Source organism: Equus asinus, chromosome 1 (genome assembly GCF_041296235.1).
Source record: "Equus asinus isolate D_3611 breed Donkey chromosome 1, EquAss-T2T_v2, whole genome shotgun sequence".
Taxonomy (NCBI): Eukaryota; Metazoa; Chordata; class Mammalia; order Perissodactyla; family Equidae; genus Equus; species Equus asinus.
The window spans coordinates 130,860,551-130,877,104 of NC_091790.1; the positions used below are offsets into that span (position 1 = coordinate 130,860,551).

At 37.6% G+C, this 16,554-nt stretch overlaps 1 protein-coding gene across 2 annotated transcripts in view; it reads left to right on the plus strand.

The window, feature by feature from the left end:
- GRM3 (glutamate metabotropic receptor 3) overlaps positions 1–16,554 on the plus strand; it is a 226,271-nt gene that overhangs the window by 150,274 nt on the left and 59,443 nt on the right. For both annotated transcript variants that reach the window (XM_014853373.3, XM_044768047.2), the window contains one exon: positions 123–978. In XM_014853373.3, coding sequence (XP_014708859.1) covers positions 123–978 — 856 coding nt within the window. The remainder of the gene's footprint in view (positions 1–122; positions 979–16,554) is intronic.

Here is a 16,554-nt window from a genome sequence, read left to right on the forward strand (position 1 = left end):
AGTTTAACGATATAGAGGTTGAAAGGCAGCTGGGTAAAAGGTCTGGTATTATTCATTTTCCACGTCCATTCATTTACCTCTGGGTTTCTAAACTAGGTACTTCCCCTTTCTCCCTCCCGCAGGTGGCAAACCTGCTACGCCTCTTCCAGATCCCTCAGATAAGCTACGCATCCACCAGCGCCAAACTCAGCGACAAGTCACGCTATGATTACTTTGCCAGGACGGTGCCCCCTGACTTCTACCAGGCCAAAGCCATGGCCGAGATCTTGCGTTTCTTCAACTGGACCTACGTGTCCACTGTGGCCTCCGAGGGCGACTATGGGGAGACAGGAATCGAGGCCTTCGAGCAGGAAGCCCGCCAGCGCAACATCTGCATCGCCACAGCCGAGAAGGTAGGTCGCTCCAACATCCGCAAGTCCTATGACAGCGTGATCCGTGAGCTGCTGCAGAAGCCCAACGCGAGAGTCGTGGTCCTCTTCATGCGCAGTGACGACTCGCGCGAGCTCATCGCTGCAGCCAGCCGCGCCAACGCCTCCTTCACCTGGGTGGCCAGCGACGGCTGGGGCGCGCAGGAGAGCATCATCAAGGGCAGCGAGCACGTGGCCTACGGCGCCATCACCCTGGAGCTGGCCTCGCAACCTGTCCGCCAATTTGACCGCTACTTCCAGAGCCTCAACCCTTACAACAACCACCGCAACCCCTGGTTCCAGGACTTCTGGGAGCAGAAATTCCAGTGCAGCCTCCAGAACAAGCGGAACCACCGGCGCGCTTGCGACAAGCACCTGGCTATCGACAGCAACAACTATGAGCAAGAATCCAAGATCATGTTTGTAGTGAACGCGGTGTATGCCATGGCCCACGCCCTGCACAAAATGCAGCGCACCCTCTGTCCCAACACCACCAAGCTTTGCGATGCTATGAAGATCGTGGATGGGAAGAAGTTGTACAGGGATTACTTGCTGAAAATCAACTTCACAGGTAAGCAAGGAGCCCTAAATCGTCTTCTATGGTGCAAACAGGCGGAATCAAACAGGAATCAAATACCTCTGCCCCCAACCCAGAAACCATTGTTTCAGAGCCATAAAAAGGGTTTAAACTGTTAAACAAATATTCCAAGGTGCAATATAATGCCTCTTTGATGTTCTTACTTATTTTTGAGTGAATATCTTGGCTGGTACACTACATGAAATTGAAAGGCCTCTTAGGCTGGGCTGATCTGTGCTAGCTGCCTAGATGTGGGTAAGCTACATTTGCTTTCTTATTTGTTAGTTGTAGGATATGACGTGCATGATATGGGCATTTAATCTTCTTTAGCAGATTTGGCAACTCTCTAAGGAACGGGAACTTCCAAGCCTTCCTTGTGGGTGATTTAAGCAAAAGAATCTCATAACTTTCACAGCGGGGAAGAGAAAAAAGTCACCATTTTCCCAAAGCCTAATTAAGGGAAAAAAGGAAAAGATACTCAGGCCAGGGTGATTTGAGGCATTTGAGTTTACTTCTCCTGCTATACAGAAACATTTTCATGTCAGTATTAAGAGTTGTTAATTTTCTCAAATTATATTATGAAATGAAACACCAGTTTTTCTGGGAGCCTGAAGATAAGCAAATCAAAGATTGATGGAAGTCATTCTGATACAGAAGTGAACATACAAAGATGTATTCAAAGTGGTTTTTGCTGCCTCTTCATTTATTTCTAAATATTTCTAAATATAGCACTGCATTTTAATGCATTACTAACATATAAAAAGCACAAAATCCTTTAATTTGTGTTCTCTACTAAGGTGCATGTGATACCAGTGCATTAAGGTACTAGTTCTGGGGACTTTAGCTTAAACCCAAATCATAAGATGGTCAGTAATATTATTGAATTCAAAACAATTTGATACCAAAAATATTACAGTGATAACATGCTTTCATTTGCCTAAATTGCTGATAATCTCCCGTGCCACCAGGGCATCCTTCTAGTCTGCACAGGCTGTTTCAATTGATTTATCATCCAAGGCATGAAAGTTTGGATGCTCGAGTCGTACTATCATTGGAGCAAGTGGCAGTTCTCACATCTTCCTTATAGTTGATCACTCAGAAGTCAAACGGCCTGAAAAATCACTGTAGTACTAAGAAAGAATCCCATGACCCTATCCCAGAATTCTAACCCCTAAACCAGCCTTGAAAATAAGCACAAAAGTTACCAGCCTGCTTTTACACATCTTTTCTTCATTCTACTCAGAGGGAGCCAGAAGTAGCAGAAATCAGTTATGTCAGTATTGCCTCCTATTCATCCGATGGATACCATCTTTTACCATTAGAATGACTACTGTAAGTGGTAAAGATTAAACCTTTTCTGTGTGCTGTATTCTCACAGGTGTATCCTATATAGAAATAACAAAAAATATATTAAAATAACAACAAATCAGCATTTATCTCAAAATTCCAGATCAGTTCCCACTGACATATCCAGGAAATAAGAATTGACTTTAGAGTCAATAAAAAAGAATATCTTTACTCTAAATATAAATGAACTCTCAGATATCTATAAATAACATGTATAATGCATTTAATTCTTAAAGATGAATGAAATAAGCATTCTCCTTCCCCTTTCAGACTACCTTTGGGGTAATCATTTATCTTTATTCACTACATGTATTAATTAACTTTGTTCTTCTAGTTCATTCCTTACTCGTCAGTATGCAAATATACAAATATACCCATTTATCAACAGCTAATATAAAGAGAACTCTTAAACTTCAGAGAGCCCTTGCAAGGTGTTCTATGAAACCAAAATATTTTCCTTCATTTCACTGACTGAGTCTTAAATAGCAAAGAAACGTAAAGAAATAAGGCCATTATCTGGATAAATAAAAGTGTCTTCTTTTCGTCTGCCTTGTTCAATTACTAGCTTTGCTTCTACAGTTCGGTTTGGCTGTGCAGACTTGACCACAAAGTGCTATCTTATCCTTCTCAATTTGTTCATCATTACCAGTCAGTCCCCATCTCTGAAGAGAGTAGAAGAGTGGAACACAGATTTAAACTACAGAAAAGAGAGGGAATTTAGACGGGCCAGCAGGTAGATACGCTTCACAGTGAGAATTGGACAAGAAATCGCCTTACTGCGGGAGGACACTGAATAGCTAGACACCTGCCTTAAAAGAGATAAGGCTAACCTAGGTAGCTATTGAAAAGCAGATTGTTTTACTTTTTTTTCTGAAATAATTTCTCTGTTTTTCTAACTTGAATATTGAGGCAATGGACTAGGCACAGTTGTAAACACTTAGCAAACACTAAAAAATCGTTGCTCAATTGGGTCAAAAAAGTCCCCTTCCAGCCTTCTACCTGTCCTCAATGCATTTACTCCAAGATTCTTCTGGCAAGGGATAGTTGTAGGGAATTCCCTATGAGCTCTAGTCCTTACAAGATGAAAGAGCTAGGCCTCCTGACACACTTTAAAATACTGCTTGGTTCCTTGGTACATTCTTACTAGCTGGTTTTAGCATTGGCCAACATGAGTATTTCTTAAAGTTAACCCAGTTTGAATATTCCTTTTGCAAAAGACATTCTGCATAACTATGCCTTGTTACAGATTCTTCTAAACAGTGAGCTCTCCTGGCACAGGATTCACCACTATCTACCTCTCTAGACTCATCTCCTGCCATACACCCCACATTTGCCCTTCCTTCCATTAAGACTACTTGCAGTTCCCCAAGTACATCATGCCTTTATTGTTGCCTTTGTACTCTCTGTACATGCTATTTCCTCTAACTAGAACACTCTCACCTCATTCCCATCTGCCCTATCTAGTATCTTTACTTATTCCATCAACTGCTACTACGCTCGTCCATGCCACCAACATCTCTAGCCTACATTTCTATAGCAGTCTCCTTATTGATTTACTCTTGCCCACCTCCAACCCAGCCTCCACAACCCATTCTCTGCATAACACCCAGGATGCCCTTTTAAAATGTAAGTCAGAGCAAGTCACTCCTCTGCTCAAAACCTCTTATGGGGTTCCCCAATTTCACTCACAGTAGCAGTCACCATCCTTATAGTGTCCTACCAGGCGCTACCTGGTCTGCCCACTCTCCATCCCTTACTGCTCTCCTGTCATCACCTTTTACTCTCCCCTTTCTCACTTCACTTCAGCCATCCTTGTTTCCAAATTAAGGGCTTTTTCACTGCCAGTTCTCTCTGCCTGCAATGCCCTTTCCCCAGATATCCCTATGGCTAATTAATTCCCTTACTTCCTTTGAGGCTTCACCTAAATGTTAGCTCCTCAGTGAGGCCCACCTCACAATCTTTCTTAAAATTGCAATGTACAGCCCCAGCCCCACCACAGGTGCTTCCTCTCCCTTTAACCTGCTCTAGTTTATTTTTACACCATAATTTTTTCACTTTCTCTCATACTACATCAGTTATTATTTTCTATTTTATTCTTTATTGTTTGATCTTCATACTCGGATATAAGTTCCATGAAAACAGAAATCATTATCAACTTTGTTCACCAATGTAGCCCAAGCATAATAGGTGCTCAGTAAATATTTGTTGATTATGGATAGTACTTAACACCCAAACTCATATTTCCTTCTCTATTTCCGTTACTAGATTGTGAGCTTTTTCAAGGCAGGGAACATACGTTTCATCTCTGATCTCAAATATCCAACACAGTTTTTAGTAGAGTGGGCATTATGTAAATGTTTACCGAAGGAATAAGGAATGAGAAAAAAACAATAGGTTTATAATGGTCCTGGGTGTGAAAATTTTAATGTATATATGTTTTGTTCATTAATAAATGGATTTCAAGAAAGAAAGTATATAACTTCTAGAATGGTTTGCTTTTTGTTACCTAAACACTGTCCTTTAGTTCTGTTCTATCATTGTATTTGAGATAAATTTAAAATCAAATAGCATTAGCGCTGGATCTCTTCTCCATCATTGTTTTATAGATGAAGCCCCCAAACTAAAAGTCATTTGCCCAAGGTCATCATCTGGTTAGTGGCAGGGGCCAAGACAGAAACCCAGGTCACCAGATCCAGTGCTGCTTTTGGATGGACACAAGGACCCTGGGAAATTGAGGTCTTTGATCCCAAACACCTAAGACAGTTTCTGACAGAAAATAGATATTAATGGGATGTTTATTAAAGGAATGAAAGACGATCAATCAATAGGTTCGAAATATGTTTCTTTTTGTGTTTTTTGTTATGATCCCTTTAATGTTCCTGAGCCACTTCCCTAATTATTTGGAGCTAAGGTGATTCATAAAACACTCAGACTTTGGAAGCTGAGCCTTAGCTTCTAAACTTTAGGATATTTTTTTTTAAGTTTCAAAGCATTTTTTATTAGTAAAATTTTCCATCTGAAAGAGCCATGTCATCCAAAATTCTAAAGTAAATACTTAAATGAGAATTGCTTGGTGTCATGTGACGTTTCAAAATTACTTTGAATAAAAATCCATGTGCTCATCATGTAAAAGGAAAGCTTAAACTACCCAAGACAGCTAGAAACAGAGCAAAGAGGGCTATTAAACATTTTTTAAAAATGCTCTGTTACTGTCATTTTGTGTGTTCACAGTACAATACAATCTCTCTCACTTTTTATTCTGAGACCAGTTCCAGAAAGTGGAATAGAATAAAATCACAGAGTTACATAAGGCCTTCCTCAAAGTTGAACTTGCCCCTACTCCTCAGTGACAGAGGTGGAGATTCAGGATGTCAACATCATTATCTCCAGTTACTGAAGCACGTAAAACTCGACTGTCAGGGTGACGTGGTAACCAGAGTATACCTGGTTCAGAAGAAGAAACAAAGAGCTCCCACTTACTGAGCATACTGCTGGAGGTGCTACAAGACACAACAGTGTTGAGTAGGCATTATTTTAGGAGTAACATTCATCTGTGATTCACAGGAGTAGACTAAAATGTTTGAGAGTGGAGAAATGGAGAACTTGACACAATAGGAAATTTATCCAAGATCATGTAATAAATTGATGACAGAGCAAACTGTCAAGGTCCTGATTTAGTCATTCATTCCGCAGATATCTTTAGACTTTATGCTAGGACCTGGGGACCCACCAGTAAGCCAGTCAGGTGCAATCCCTGCTTCATAGAGTTCACACCAGGATCTCATCACCAGAACAACATCAAAGTATAGAAGCAAGATTATTCAGGGCTGCAATATTAGGGTCTTACCCTAGGTTTTGTGTTCTGTTTTGGTTTCGGTTTTTGTTTTGGATTGGAAAATTATTGTGTATCTTATGCCCGGAAGAAGTCTAAACTCTCTCAACAAATCTTACTCTCAGGGCTTGACTTACCAGTGAAGAGGACAACTCCCTGTTATTGCTGCCCTGGTGGTCACAATAAGACTGAATAATAGGACATACAGCTATGACAGCTTTTTTGTTTTTTAGTTGGTTGGTTGCTTTTCCTTCTTCTTTCTTTCTTTTCTTTCCTTTTGATTTATTTCTTTTTGAGAGGCACACTCACGTCTGGGTACCAGCAAAGAGACAGACTACTGAGATCAGAGGCTTAGAGATGAGTGGCGATGGCCCAGACTTGCTCTTCTGTTTACAGTTCTCCACACCGAGAAGAGAGGCAGAGGCAGAAACGGACAGTCCAGCCATGCTGCCCTGCTCACCTCTGCGTCTGACTCATCCAGTAGGTACAAGGATCACTCCTCGTTGGGACTGTAATCACAGAGCACAGGCCAGAAAGGGCAGATTTTCTGGGACACTGCACTCCAAGGAATATGTTTGAGCTGGCCCCAACCCAGCAAGGCTCTCCTCTTGAAAAGTGCAGGGCCATCCAAGGCCCAGCGAGGAAGCCAAAATGGTAATGGCCACATCTTTATATGAATGGGCTTTGAAGTCCCTGAAAGAGCAAACTGCTCTTGATCTTGCTTCCTCCCCTGGAACATTTGTAGTTCCCACAAAAGCACAGAAACTTATTCCAGCTCTGCTGATCAAAAGCATTTCCAGACGTAAAGATAAATATCCTCTACTTCTTTTTTTCCTTTTCCCTCTGGTAAGCTTCCTAGGGTCACAAGAATAAGATTTAAACCCCGAAAAGATGCCAATAATGTGCTTACTTATTTGTTTATGCACCGTGCATCTATGTTTTGGTGTCTTAGAAGCTTGAGAAATGATTCTCGTTTTAAGCTCACACAGTGGAAAACAAGAGCCTCTAGGAAACCTAATTTTCCGCTTTGGTCTGAGCTTTCTGCTGCTGCTGCTTCTTATTATCATTGTTATCATATAGTTATTATTGTTACTATTATTATTTCATAATCTTTAATTTATTTTGATTCGTTTGAAGAGCCATCCTGTCTATGAAGCAGAAAAATGTAATCATTCCCAATGAAGTATGAATGAAATGGATTCTATCACCTTGCTAACAAGAAAAAAGTACAATAAATATGCTTCCTCTATGTTTCCAGACTTTTGGACACTGTGGTGTATTTACAGGAACATCACTTGCAAAAGTGTCTGGAAATTGAAGAAAATATTCTGAGCATTTTTAAAAAAATATAACTAGCATATTGTTTAAAAATAAGCCTACATTCCTGACCTTTGAGACACCAAGTATTATCCCACAATAACCAAGTCTTTTAAAGGTTTATAATCTCTGGAAATATTTTCACAGTTGGATTGAAAACACATATTTTTACACTTCTGTATAATTTTGTGCTACTACTTATCCTCAACAGGACACGGAAAAGCCAACATAGAGAAAGAAGTTATTTTCAACAAGTTCAGAAAAAAATTCCTGAAATAGAGGACTTTTCTCTAAAGAATTTTAAAAGATTAGATTGTTATCTAATGAAGCAAGAAATTATAGGAAGTTTTTCCTAGAGTTGGGTTAGTGAACCTTCCTAGGGACCTAGCAAAGTTTTCATAATGCCTGAGCAGTGAGCTCAGCTTCCGAAGATTAAGGAAACTGCTGTTATACCCGGAGGAGTGGGCACTGAGGAGGATGGCTAAAAAACTCCATGACTGGTCATTATTCTCACTCCTCTCTTGCTTTAAACACTTAACAAGTGTCCACAGTATCTTTGGTCACTATATGTGACATCACCAGGAAAGGTTACATAGTTATCCTTGACAGTTTTTCTCCAAAACCCCAGCATTGTACCTGGGGTAATGTAGGCACTCCATTTGTGTCCAGTTCATTCTAAAACTATGGTAAAGGATTCATTCCAATGTCTAAGGTAAATTAGAATTTGAAAAGGTGACAGAGTCCCCAGAAGTTACAGTAATAATAACAGTTCAGAATATTCAAAGATTTAATTCCATCAGAAAACTATAAACAATCTTACTAGCACAGAGTTGACCATATGTTGAATTTACAAAATAATATCTCAAATACAAAATTATGTTCATAACATACTAAGCCATTGACCTAAGTGTGATTAGATGTTCTAAGACTGGCCAAAATATCTTTTATTTCTTAAAATTTTTTCTTCCAGCTTTATTGAGATATAATTGACATATAACATTATGTAAATGTAAGGTGTACAATGTGTTGATTTGACACACTTATATATTGCAAAACGATTACCACCATAGCGTTACCTCCATCCCATCACATAATTACCATTACTTTTGTGGTGAGAACATTTGAGATCTACTCTCTTAACTTTCAAATATAATACGGTATTATTAACTATAATCACCATTCTGTACATTTGATTCCTGAACTTACTCATCTTATAACTAGAAATGTGTGTCCTTTGACCAACATCTCCCCGTTCCCCTGATCTTCTAGCCCCTCGTAACCACCATTCTATCTTTTTTATAAGTTTGGCTTTTTTGGTTCCACATATAAGTGATATCATACAGTATTTGTCTTTCTCTGTCTGACTTATTTCACCTGGTATAATACCCCCAAGGTCCACCCAAGTTGTTGCAAACAGCAGGATTTTATTCTTTCTCATGGATGAATAATATTCCTTTGTGTATACACACACACACACACACCCATCTTCTTAATGCGTTGACAGACACTTAGGTTGTTTCTGTATCTTGGCTTCCATAAATAATGCTGCAGTGAACATGGGAGTGCAGCTATCTTTTCAATATCGTGTTTTCATTTCCTTTGGATATATACTCAGAAGTGGGATTACTGTATCTTATGGTAGTTCTATTTTTAATTTTTTGAGGAACTTCCATACTGTTTTCCATGGTGGCTGCACCAATTGACATTCCCACCAACAGTGCACAAGGTTTCTCTTTTCTCCACATCCTTGCCACTTATCTCTTCTATTTTTGATAATAGCCATTCTAACAGGTGCAAGGTGATATCTCATTGTGGTTTTGATTTGCATTTCTCTGATGATTAGTGATGTTTGAGCACCTTTTCATGTACCTTTTGGCCATTTGTATATCGTTTTTGGAAAAATTTCTATTCAGTTCTTCTGCCCACTTTTTAATCAAATTGTTCATTTTTTTGCTTTGAGTTGTATGAGTTCTTTAGATATTTTAGATATTAATCCTTATCAGATAGATGGTTTGCAAATATTTCTACCCATTCTGTAGGTTGCCTTTTCATTTTGTTGATGGTTTTCTTTGCTGTGCAAAAGCTTTTTAGTTTGATTTAGTCTGATGTGCCACTTTTTATTTTTGCTTTTGTTCCCTTTGCTTTTGGTGTCAAATCCAAAAAATCACCTCAAGACTGACATCAAGGAACTTATCCCCTATGTTTTCTTGTAGGAGTTTTATGTTTTCAGGTCTTACATTCAAGTCTTTAATCCATTTTGAGTTGATTTTTGTGTATAGTGTAAGATAGTGGTTTAGTTTCATTCTTTTGCATGAGGCTGTCCAGTTTTCTCAGTGCCATTTACTGAAGAGACTGTCCTGTTCCCCATTGTACTCTTGGCTCCATTGTTGTAAATTAATTGACTATATGTATGTGAGTTTATTTCTGGGTTTTCTGTTTTGTCCCATTGATCTATGTGTCTGTTTTTATGCCAATACCATACTGTTTTGATGACTATACCTTTACAATATAGTTTGAAATCAAGAAGTGTGATGCCTTCAGTCTTGTTCTTCTTCTCCAAAATTGCTTTGGATGTTCAGGGTCTTTTGTGGTTTCATACAAATTTTAGAATTGTTTGTTCTATTTTTGTGAAAGATGGCATTGGAATTTTGATAGGGATTGCATTGATTCTGTAGATCAGTTTGGGTAGTATGGACATTTTAACAATATTAATTCTTCCAATCCATAAGCATGGAATATCTTTTCATTCATTTATATCTTCTTCAGTTTCTTTCATGAATGTCTTGTCATTTTCATTGTACAGATCTTTCACCTCTGTGGTTAAATTTATTCCTGAGGATTCATTCTTTTTGATGCTGTTGAAAATGAGACTTTTTAAAATTTTCTCTTTCTGATCGATCATTTTAGTGTATAGAAATGTGACAGATTTTTGTATATTGATTTTGTATCCTGTAACTTTACTGAATTTGTTGATTTGTTCTAACAGCTTTTGGTTAAGTCTTTAGAGTTTTCTATATATAATATCATGTCATCTGCAAATAGAGACAATTTTGCTTCTTCTTTTTTAATTTAGGTGCCTTTTATTTCTTTTTCGTGCGTAATTACTCTGGCTAGGACTTCTAGTACTATGTTGAATAAAAGTGGCAAAAGTGGGCATCCTCGTCTTGTTTCTGATCTTAGAGGAAAAGCCTTCAGCTTTTCACTATTGAGTATGATGTTAGTTGTAGGTTTGTCATGTCTGGCCTTTATTATGTTGAGGCACGTTTCCTGTATACTCAATTTGTTGAGAGTTTTTATTATGAGAGGGTGTTGAATTTTGTCAAATGCCTTTTTTGCATCTATTGAGATGATCACATGATTTTTTTCCTTCATTGTGTTAATGTGGTGTATCATATTGATTGATTTGTGGATGTTAAGCCATCCTTGCATCTCTGGAATAAATCATACTTGATCATAGTGTATGATCCTCTTAATGTACTGTTGAATTGGGGTGGTTAATATTTTGTTGAGGATTTTTTATGTATGTTCATTGGGGAAATTGACCTGTAAATTTCTTTTCTTGTTGTGTCCTTGTCTAGTTTTGGTATCAAGGTAATTTTGGCCTCATAAAATGAGTTTGGAAGTATTCTCTTCTCTTCTATTTTTTAGAAGAGTTTCAGAAAGATTGACATTAATTTTTCTTTAAATGTTTGGTAGGATTCACCAGTGAAGCCATCTAGTCCTGGACTTTTCTTTGTTGGGAGGTTTTTGGTTACCAAGTCAATCTCCTTACTAGCAATCAGTCTGTTCAGACCTTCTATTTCTTCATTGTTTAGTCTTGGTAGGTTGTATGTTTCTAGGAATTTATCCATTTCTTCTAGGTTGTCCAATTTGTTGGCATACAATTATTCGTAGTAGTCTTTTATGATCCTTTATATTTGTAAGGTATCAGTTGTAATGTCTCCTTTTTCACTTCTAATTTTATTTATTTACTGTATGTAGTTAGGCCCCATCCAGGGAGAAACTGAGTGGTGGGCACTTTCTGCCTGCCACCTCTATGCTGAGCCCTGGGGTGGCAGCTGCAGTGAACACTCACACCCATTAATAACTGTTTCTTTGTTTGCTATAGTCTTGTAGTTCTCATGGACACAAGCCCCAGTGGCTTTCAGTTGGGTGTTTGGGGGGCCCCTTCCTCAGGTGGGAGTCTTAAAAGTTGGGGTACTAGATGTTGGGTCCAAACCCTTTGCTCCTTAGGGAGAAGCTGGGAGTGGGGATTCCTCCCTGATTGTATGATGCTGTGCTAGGGTTAGAGTTTATGGCAAAACTGTGTCTCAGCATTTCTGCCCATTTTGATGTGGATATGTTCCTGTTTACCTAATGTATAGGAGTCACTCAGCTAATTTCTGGATTTCTTTTAGAGGAAATTGCTCCGTTTATAGCTGTTCATTCAATGGGTCCGTGGGAGGAGCGTAGTTCAGGAGCCTCCTATATCTCCATCTTTAAAGACTGCCCTCCAGTTTCATTGTTCTAACCAAGAATCCTGATGAATATAGTGTGATTCCTTTATTAATGGTTATCTCAGACTGGGCATTAATATGAAGCTGCTACTGGTTCATTTATTTATTCTTCCTAGCAGATAAGTAGTCAATTAACAGAAGTTTTAAAAATATAGAACAACTTAAAATTAAGGCAATTCAATGTATTACTTTAATTAATCAGCCCATTCAAAAAGATCACTATTTCTGTTTTAGTTGTAGAATGAGTTCATCATGTAGAACCCAAGTGCAGGAGTATAGTCTGAGAGCCAATAGTCTAGTTTACTTAGATTCTTTTTTGAGACAAGACTGCACATTCTGTCCCTGTAGTAAATCAGTTGGCTAGCTACAGGTCTCATGTTTTATCATAGTTAACTTCTTGCATAATTTGTTCTTCATGGTAAAGCAAAGGTAGAATTAGGAACTTTGTCTGTTATAAACCTAGTGCTGCTAGAGAAAAAAATTTTTTAAATATGGAGGGGATCTGTGGACAGTGCACATAGAGAAGATAACACATCATAATATAATTGATATATTATAAATAATGTAATTATAAAACTTTTCAGAGAATCTTTAGTATTCAATGTGAATTGGTGTCAGGTTCTATAAAAGATTTTAAAAAATGAGTAAATAAGTTCTTTCTGCCCTCAAGTACCTTCGCAACTTGTAAGAACAATGAGAAAATATAATTTGTACACTATACAGCAGTTCATCTCTGGCATCTTAAGAGACGGACAAGTAACATAGTGTGTACATACAAAGAAGAGATCAACAGTGAGCAGGAGGTCATAAAAGACTTCCTAGAAGATGTAACTCTGGATGTAACTAAGATTTTGTTAGCAGTAAGGAGGGAGAAAAAGATTTCCGAGGTAAGACAATCATTCCACACAGGATTGTTCATAACTTTTCAAATGTTTCACTTTTGTCTAACCTGTATTAAAGTTCAGAGCTCTTTTGGAAACTAAAATTAAATTGAAACCGTAAAATATTGATCTGATTTGTTAGATTGTCTAAAATGTACATTTTCAGTTCCTTTCTATAAAAATGTATAAATTTTTCCAAAATCACATTGTTTATGATCACTAAGCTATCATCTTCGCCCTGAACTTCAGCTAAAACCAATAAAGTTCTAATCTGAAAAAGGGAGAAAAAGAAAAAGAAACCAGCATTTGTTGATGGCTACCTCCCTGACAATAGCCATTTTATGTATTTCATTCATTTATTCCCACAAAAATCCTGTCAGTTCGGTGGATCTTACTCCTCGTATTTTATAGATTCAAATGAGTCTCAAAGGAATCAAATGACTTTCTCGAGTTTGCAAAGCTAAGCAGTCTCCACAGCCAACCCCAGGCTGTCTAATCCCACACTGGTTTCTGATTGTGTCCTACAGAGAAGAAATAAGTTCATAGCTAGAGAAAAGGGGCAGTCCTGTTGTCACTTGCTCAGCTTACTATGTGCAGTTGCAGTAATAGTAAACAATTGCCCCAAAATGTTCATTATCCAAAAAGGAATTTGTTAACTTTTTCATTAATTGGCCTAATGGTGTCTTCAATAAAGAAACTCATAGCAAAGGCCTCAAATTATATACTTCACTCCTTCCTCTGAAAGCATCAAATGAACTAGATCAATATTTGCAATATCATACTGTTAATTCCAAGAATCAATAGTAAATTGCAAAAACAAAAAGTGATCAGTCTACAGGGCACCACATCTTAATGTTAAGACCGCATTTTTCCTCCCTGCCACCCCATTCTCTCATTCTCATTACAAACTTCCATACTTAATTAGAAGTAAACTGATAAAAGAAAAGGGGAAAGTAGTGGGTCTTAAACTCTTTCAGAATTTACCTCCCGACCGTGATAGTTTTGTGGGTTTGTTTGGCATATTTGAAAGTTTTTCTTGTTGTGTTCACATTGTTGAGTAATGGTGGTAGTCTGTTTTATAGCACACATCACAAATCAAGTTCTCTTTCTGAAAGAATTAAAAATACCATTGGTACTTTCATAAATTAGAAGTTAAGAATTTTCTATCATAAAGTTTTGTTTATAGGCTATTCAATCACCAATAATCACTTGGTAGCACTACACCAGCTTCTTGGGGTACTTAAAAAAATCTTTGTCCCTATAATGCTTGTAGTCTAATAAAACCTTAACCCTTGATTATTTCAACTTTAATTAAAGTAGAAAACAAAGAAAATTCATCATTTTTCAATCATCAAAAAGTAAGCCTTTGGCTAATGCAGTTATTTATGTCCTTTTCATTTTTATTCATTAAGAACTCTGCATCATCTCCAGAAATATTGTAAACAGAAAAAATATAAATAAAAATATTTATAAAAGGAAAGCAAGTGTGCCAACTTCCAGAGATGGGTCCCTTCACTGCTTCGCCTTTCTAAATTCTCCCTACAAATTTATCCTATGAACAATCCCTCCTCCATTTAATTCCTCCCTTTTCAATGCAGAAATGTATTAAGTTCTTTTTCTGTCTTTTGTCTTACAAGGGCCTTTTGCTACTCAATTAATCCCGTAGTTAAACAATGTGGAAAAGGAAAAGGAAAGTATACTTTTTTTCTTTCAAAAAAATACTTTTATTTAAAATATTGTAGCGATATTTAGGATTCTGACATGCAATTTTAGATGCGAAGTAAGATCAATTAATTTGACAACAGAAGTAAGAACACAAGAGGTTGATATCCCAGCCTTCTACTCCTTTTTGCTGCCATCTGCAGTTTAAATTTAGGCATCCAAACTACTAGACCAGAGATTGAATTAGCTAATACAATTCCCTGAGTGTGCAAGCTCATCCTTTCTTACCTTATCTCAAGCCACAGTGTGGCAAGAAGTTTATTTTCTTGTCCTTCATGTTTGATGGTCCATCACAAGAGCTCACTCAGTTAAGAAGCTAAAATGAAGACTCCTCAAATTCAGAACCCTCAAATACTAATAATAATTGTGAAGATGTATGCCACTTAGCACTTTATCACTTTTAAAACACTTTTAAACATACTATAGTTAGAACCAGACTACAACCCTGTAAACTAGGTTGAATAGATGTTATTACTCACCATTTTATAGACAAGAAAATGGAGGGTGGGAGAGGTGAAGTCACTCACCCAGGGTCAAAGAAAAAGAACCCCTCCTGGATTAGAATTCATGTCCTTTGATCATCATCCAGCGATATGTTCCCTCAGCTTCCAAGGTAACAGGCAGTAGAATGATTCCTGTCTAATAAACCAAAAAAAAATGTGACTGGAGGCAAAACCAGCCTGGTTATGTTTGTTGTCAAAAAGTTGAGAGAATATTGGCACTAATCAGAGCAAGAGAACACTGAATCAGCAAAGTTCATTTTCATTGTAGATTACCACTGCATGGCTCTGTGGCTTGGGGCAAATCACATAGCCATTCCAGGACTCATCTCTTAATATTTTAGAAACACCGTTGAGTGCCAAATAGAACTAGCAGGTATGGTATTTTTGTCCTTACCTTTCATAATGATTAAGGTATTCCTGTTTCTGGGAGGATTATAATTCTGGTTGTAGTTAAAGAGGATGGTAACACATTCCACTCACACTAGAAAGACTTCCTGAAGGAAATGGGATTAGTAGTGGACTTCGAAGAACCAGGTACATTTCATGTGGTCATTCAATATCTATTGCTGACTTCTCTACATCAGTCCCAGCTCTAGACCCTAGAAATTACGCAGTGAAACCTAGAGGACCTTGTAAGGATTTTGGCTTTTACTCTGAGTTGGATTAGAAGCCATTAGGAGGCTTGGAGAGAGAAGTGACAGGAACAATATCAAAGATTTAGAATAGGGCACATTTTTGAGTTATGGTTACACATCAAAAGAGCTAATAAAGAAACTTAAAGAGGCCTGTCAATGTTGATATCCTAACATATATCTTCTATAAATACTGAGGATTCTAAGACATTTTAATTTCTAAAGAGTAAGCCTTTTGTTAAGATCTCCAAGATTCTCAGCTAGAATCAGAATCAGTTCTCACTATTGTACATTACCAACTAAGCACAGATGAATTTATTTTTCATATTAAGTTGTAAATTTTATACTCCAGACTCAAGACTAGACAAAAATACTTACCTAAATAACAACATGTTTCTATAGACATTTGTGCACTCTTCATCCATACATCCTACCAGATAGTTGTTGATCATATCTACAAAAAGAAAAAAATCACTGAGTGATGTTTGCTTAGCCTTGAATGTTATGATGATAATAAGATATTCTTCTCTCTGTAAAAGTGTCTTCCCCACAGCACAAAGCCTCTAACTTAATTGTGTGACTTCAGCCAGTCCTCAAGTCGTTCTGTCCTCTTGCACTTCCTGCACATAATGGTGTAGTAAGATGGCCTACTTCTATCCCTGTAATATTTATTATTAATGATAGGACTATCATAAAATGTTATGAGTTCCATTGATCAAAGTATTAAGTAATTTATGCAACAATTATTGAAGCATATTTCTTATGTCAGACACTGGAAAGGGGACAAAGAAAAAGTTGTGATGACTGCCCTCAAATAACTGCTAATCTGGGAGAGACAAG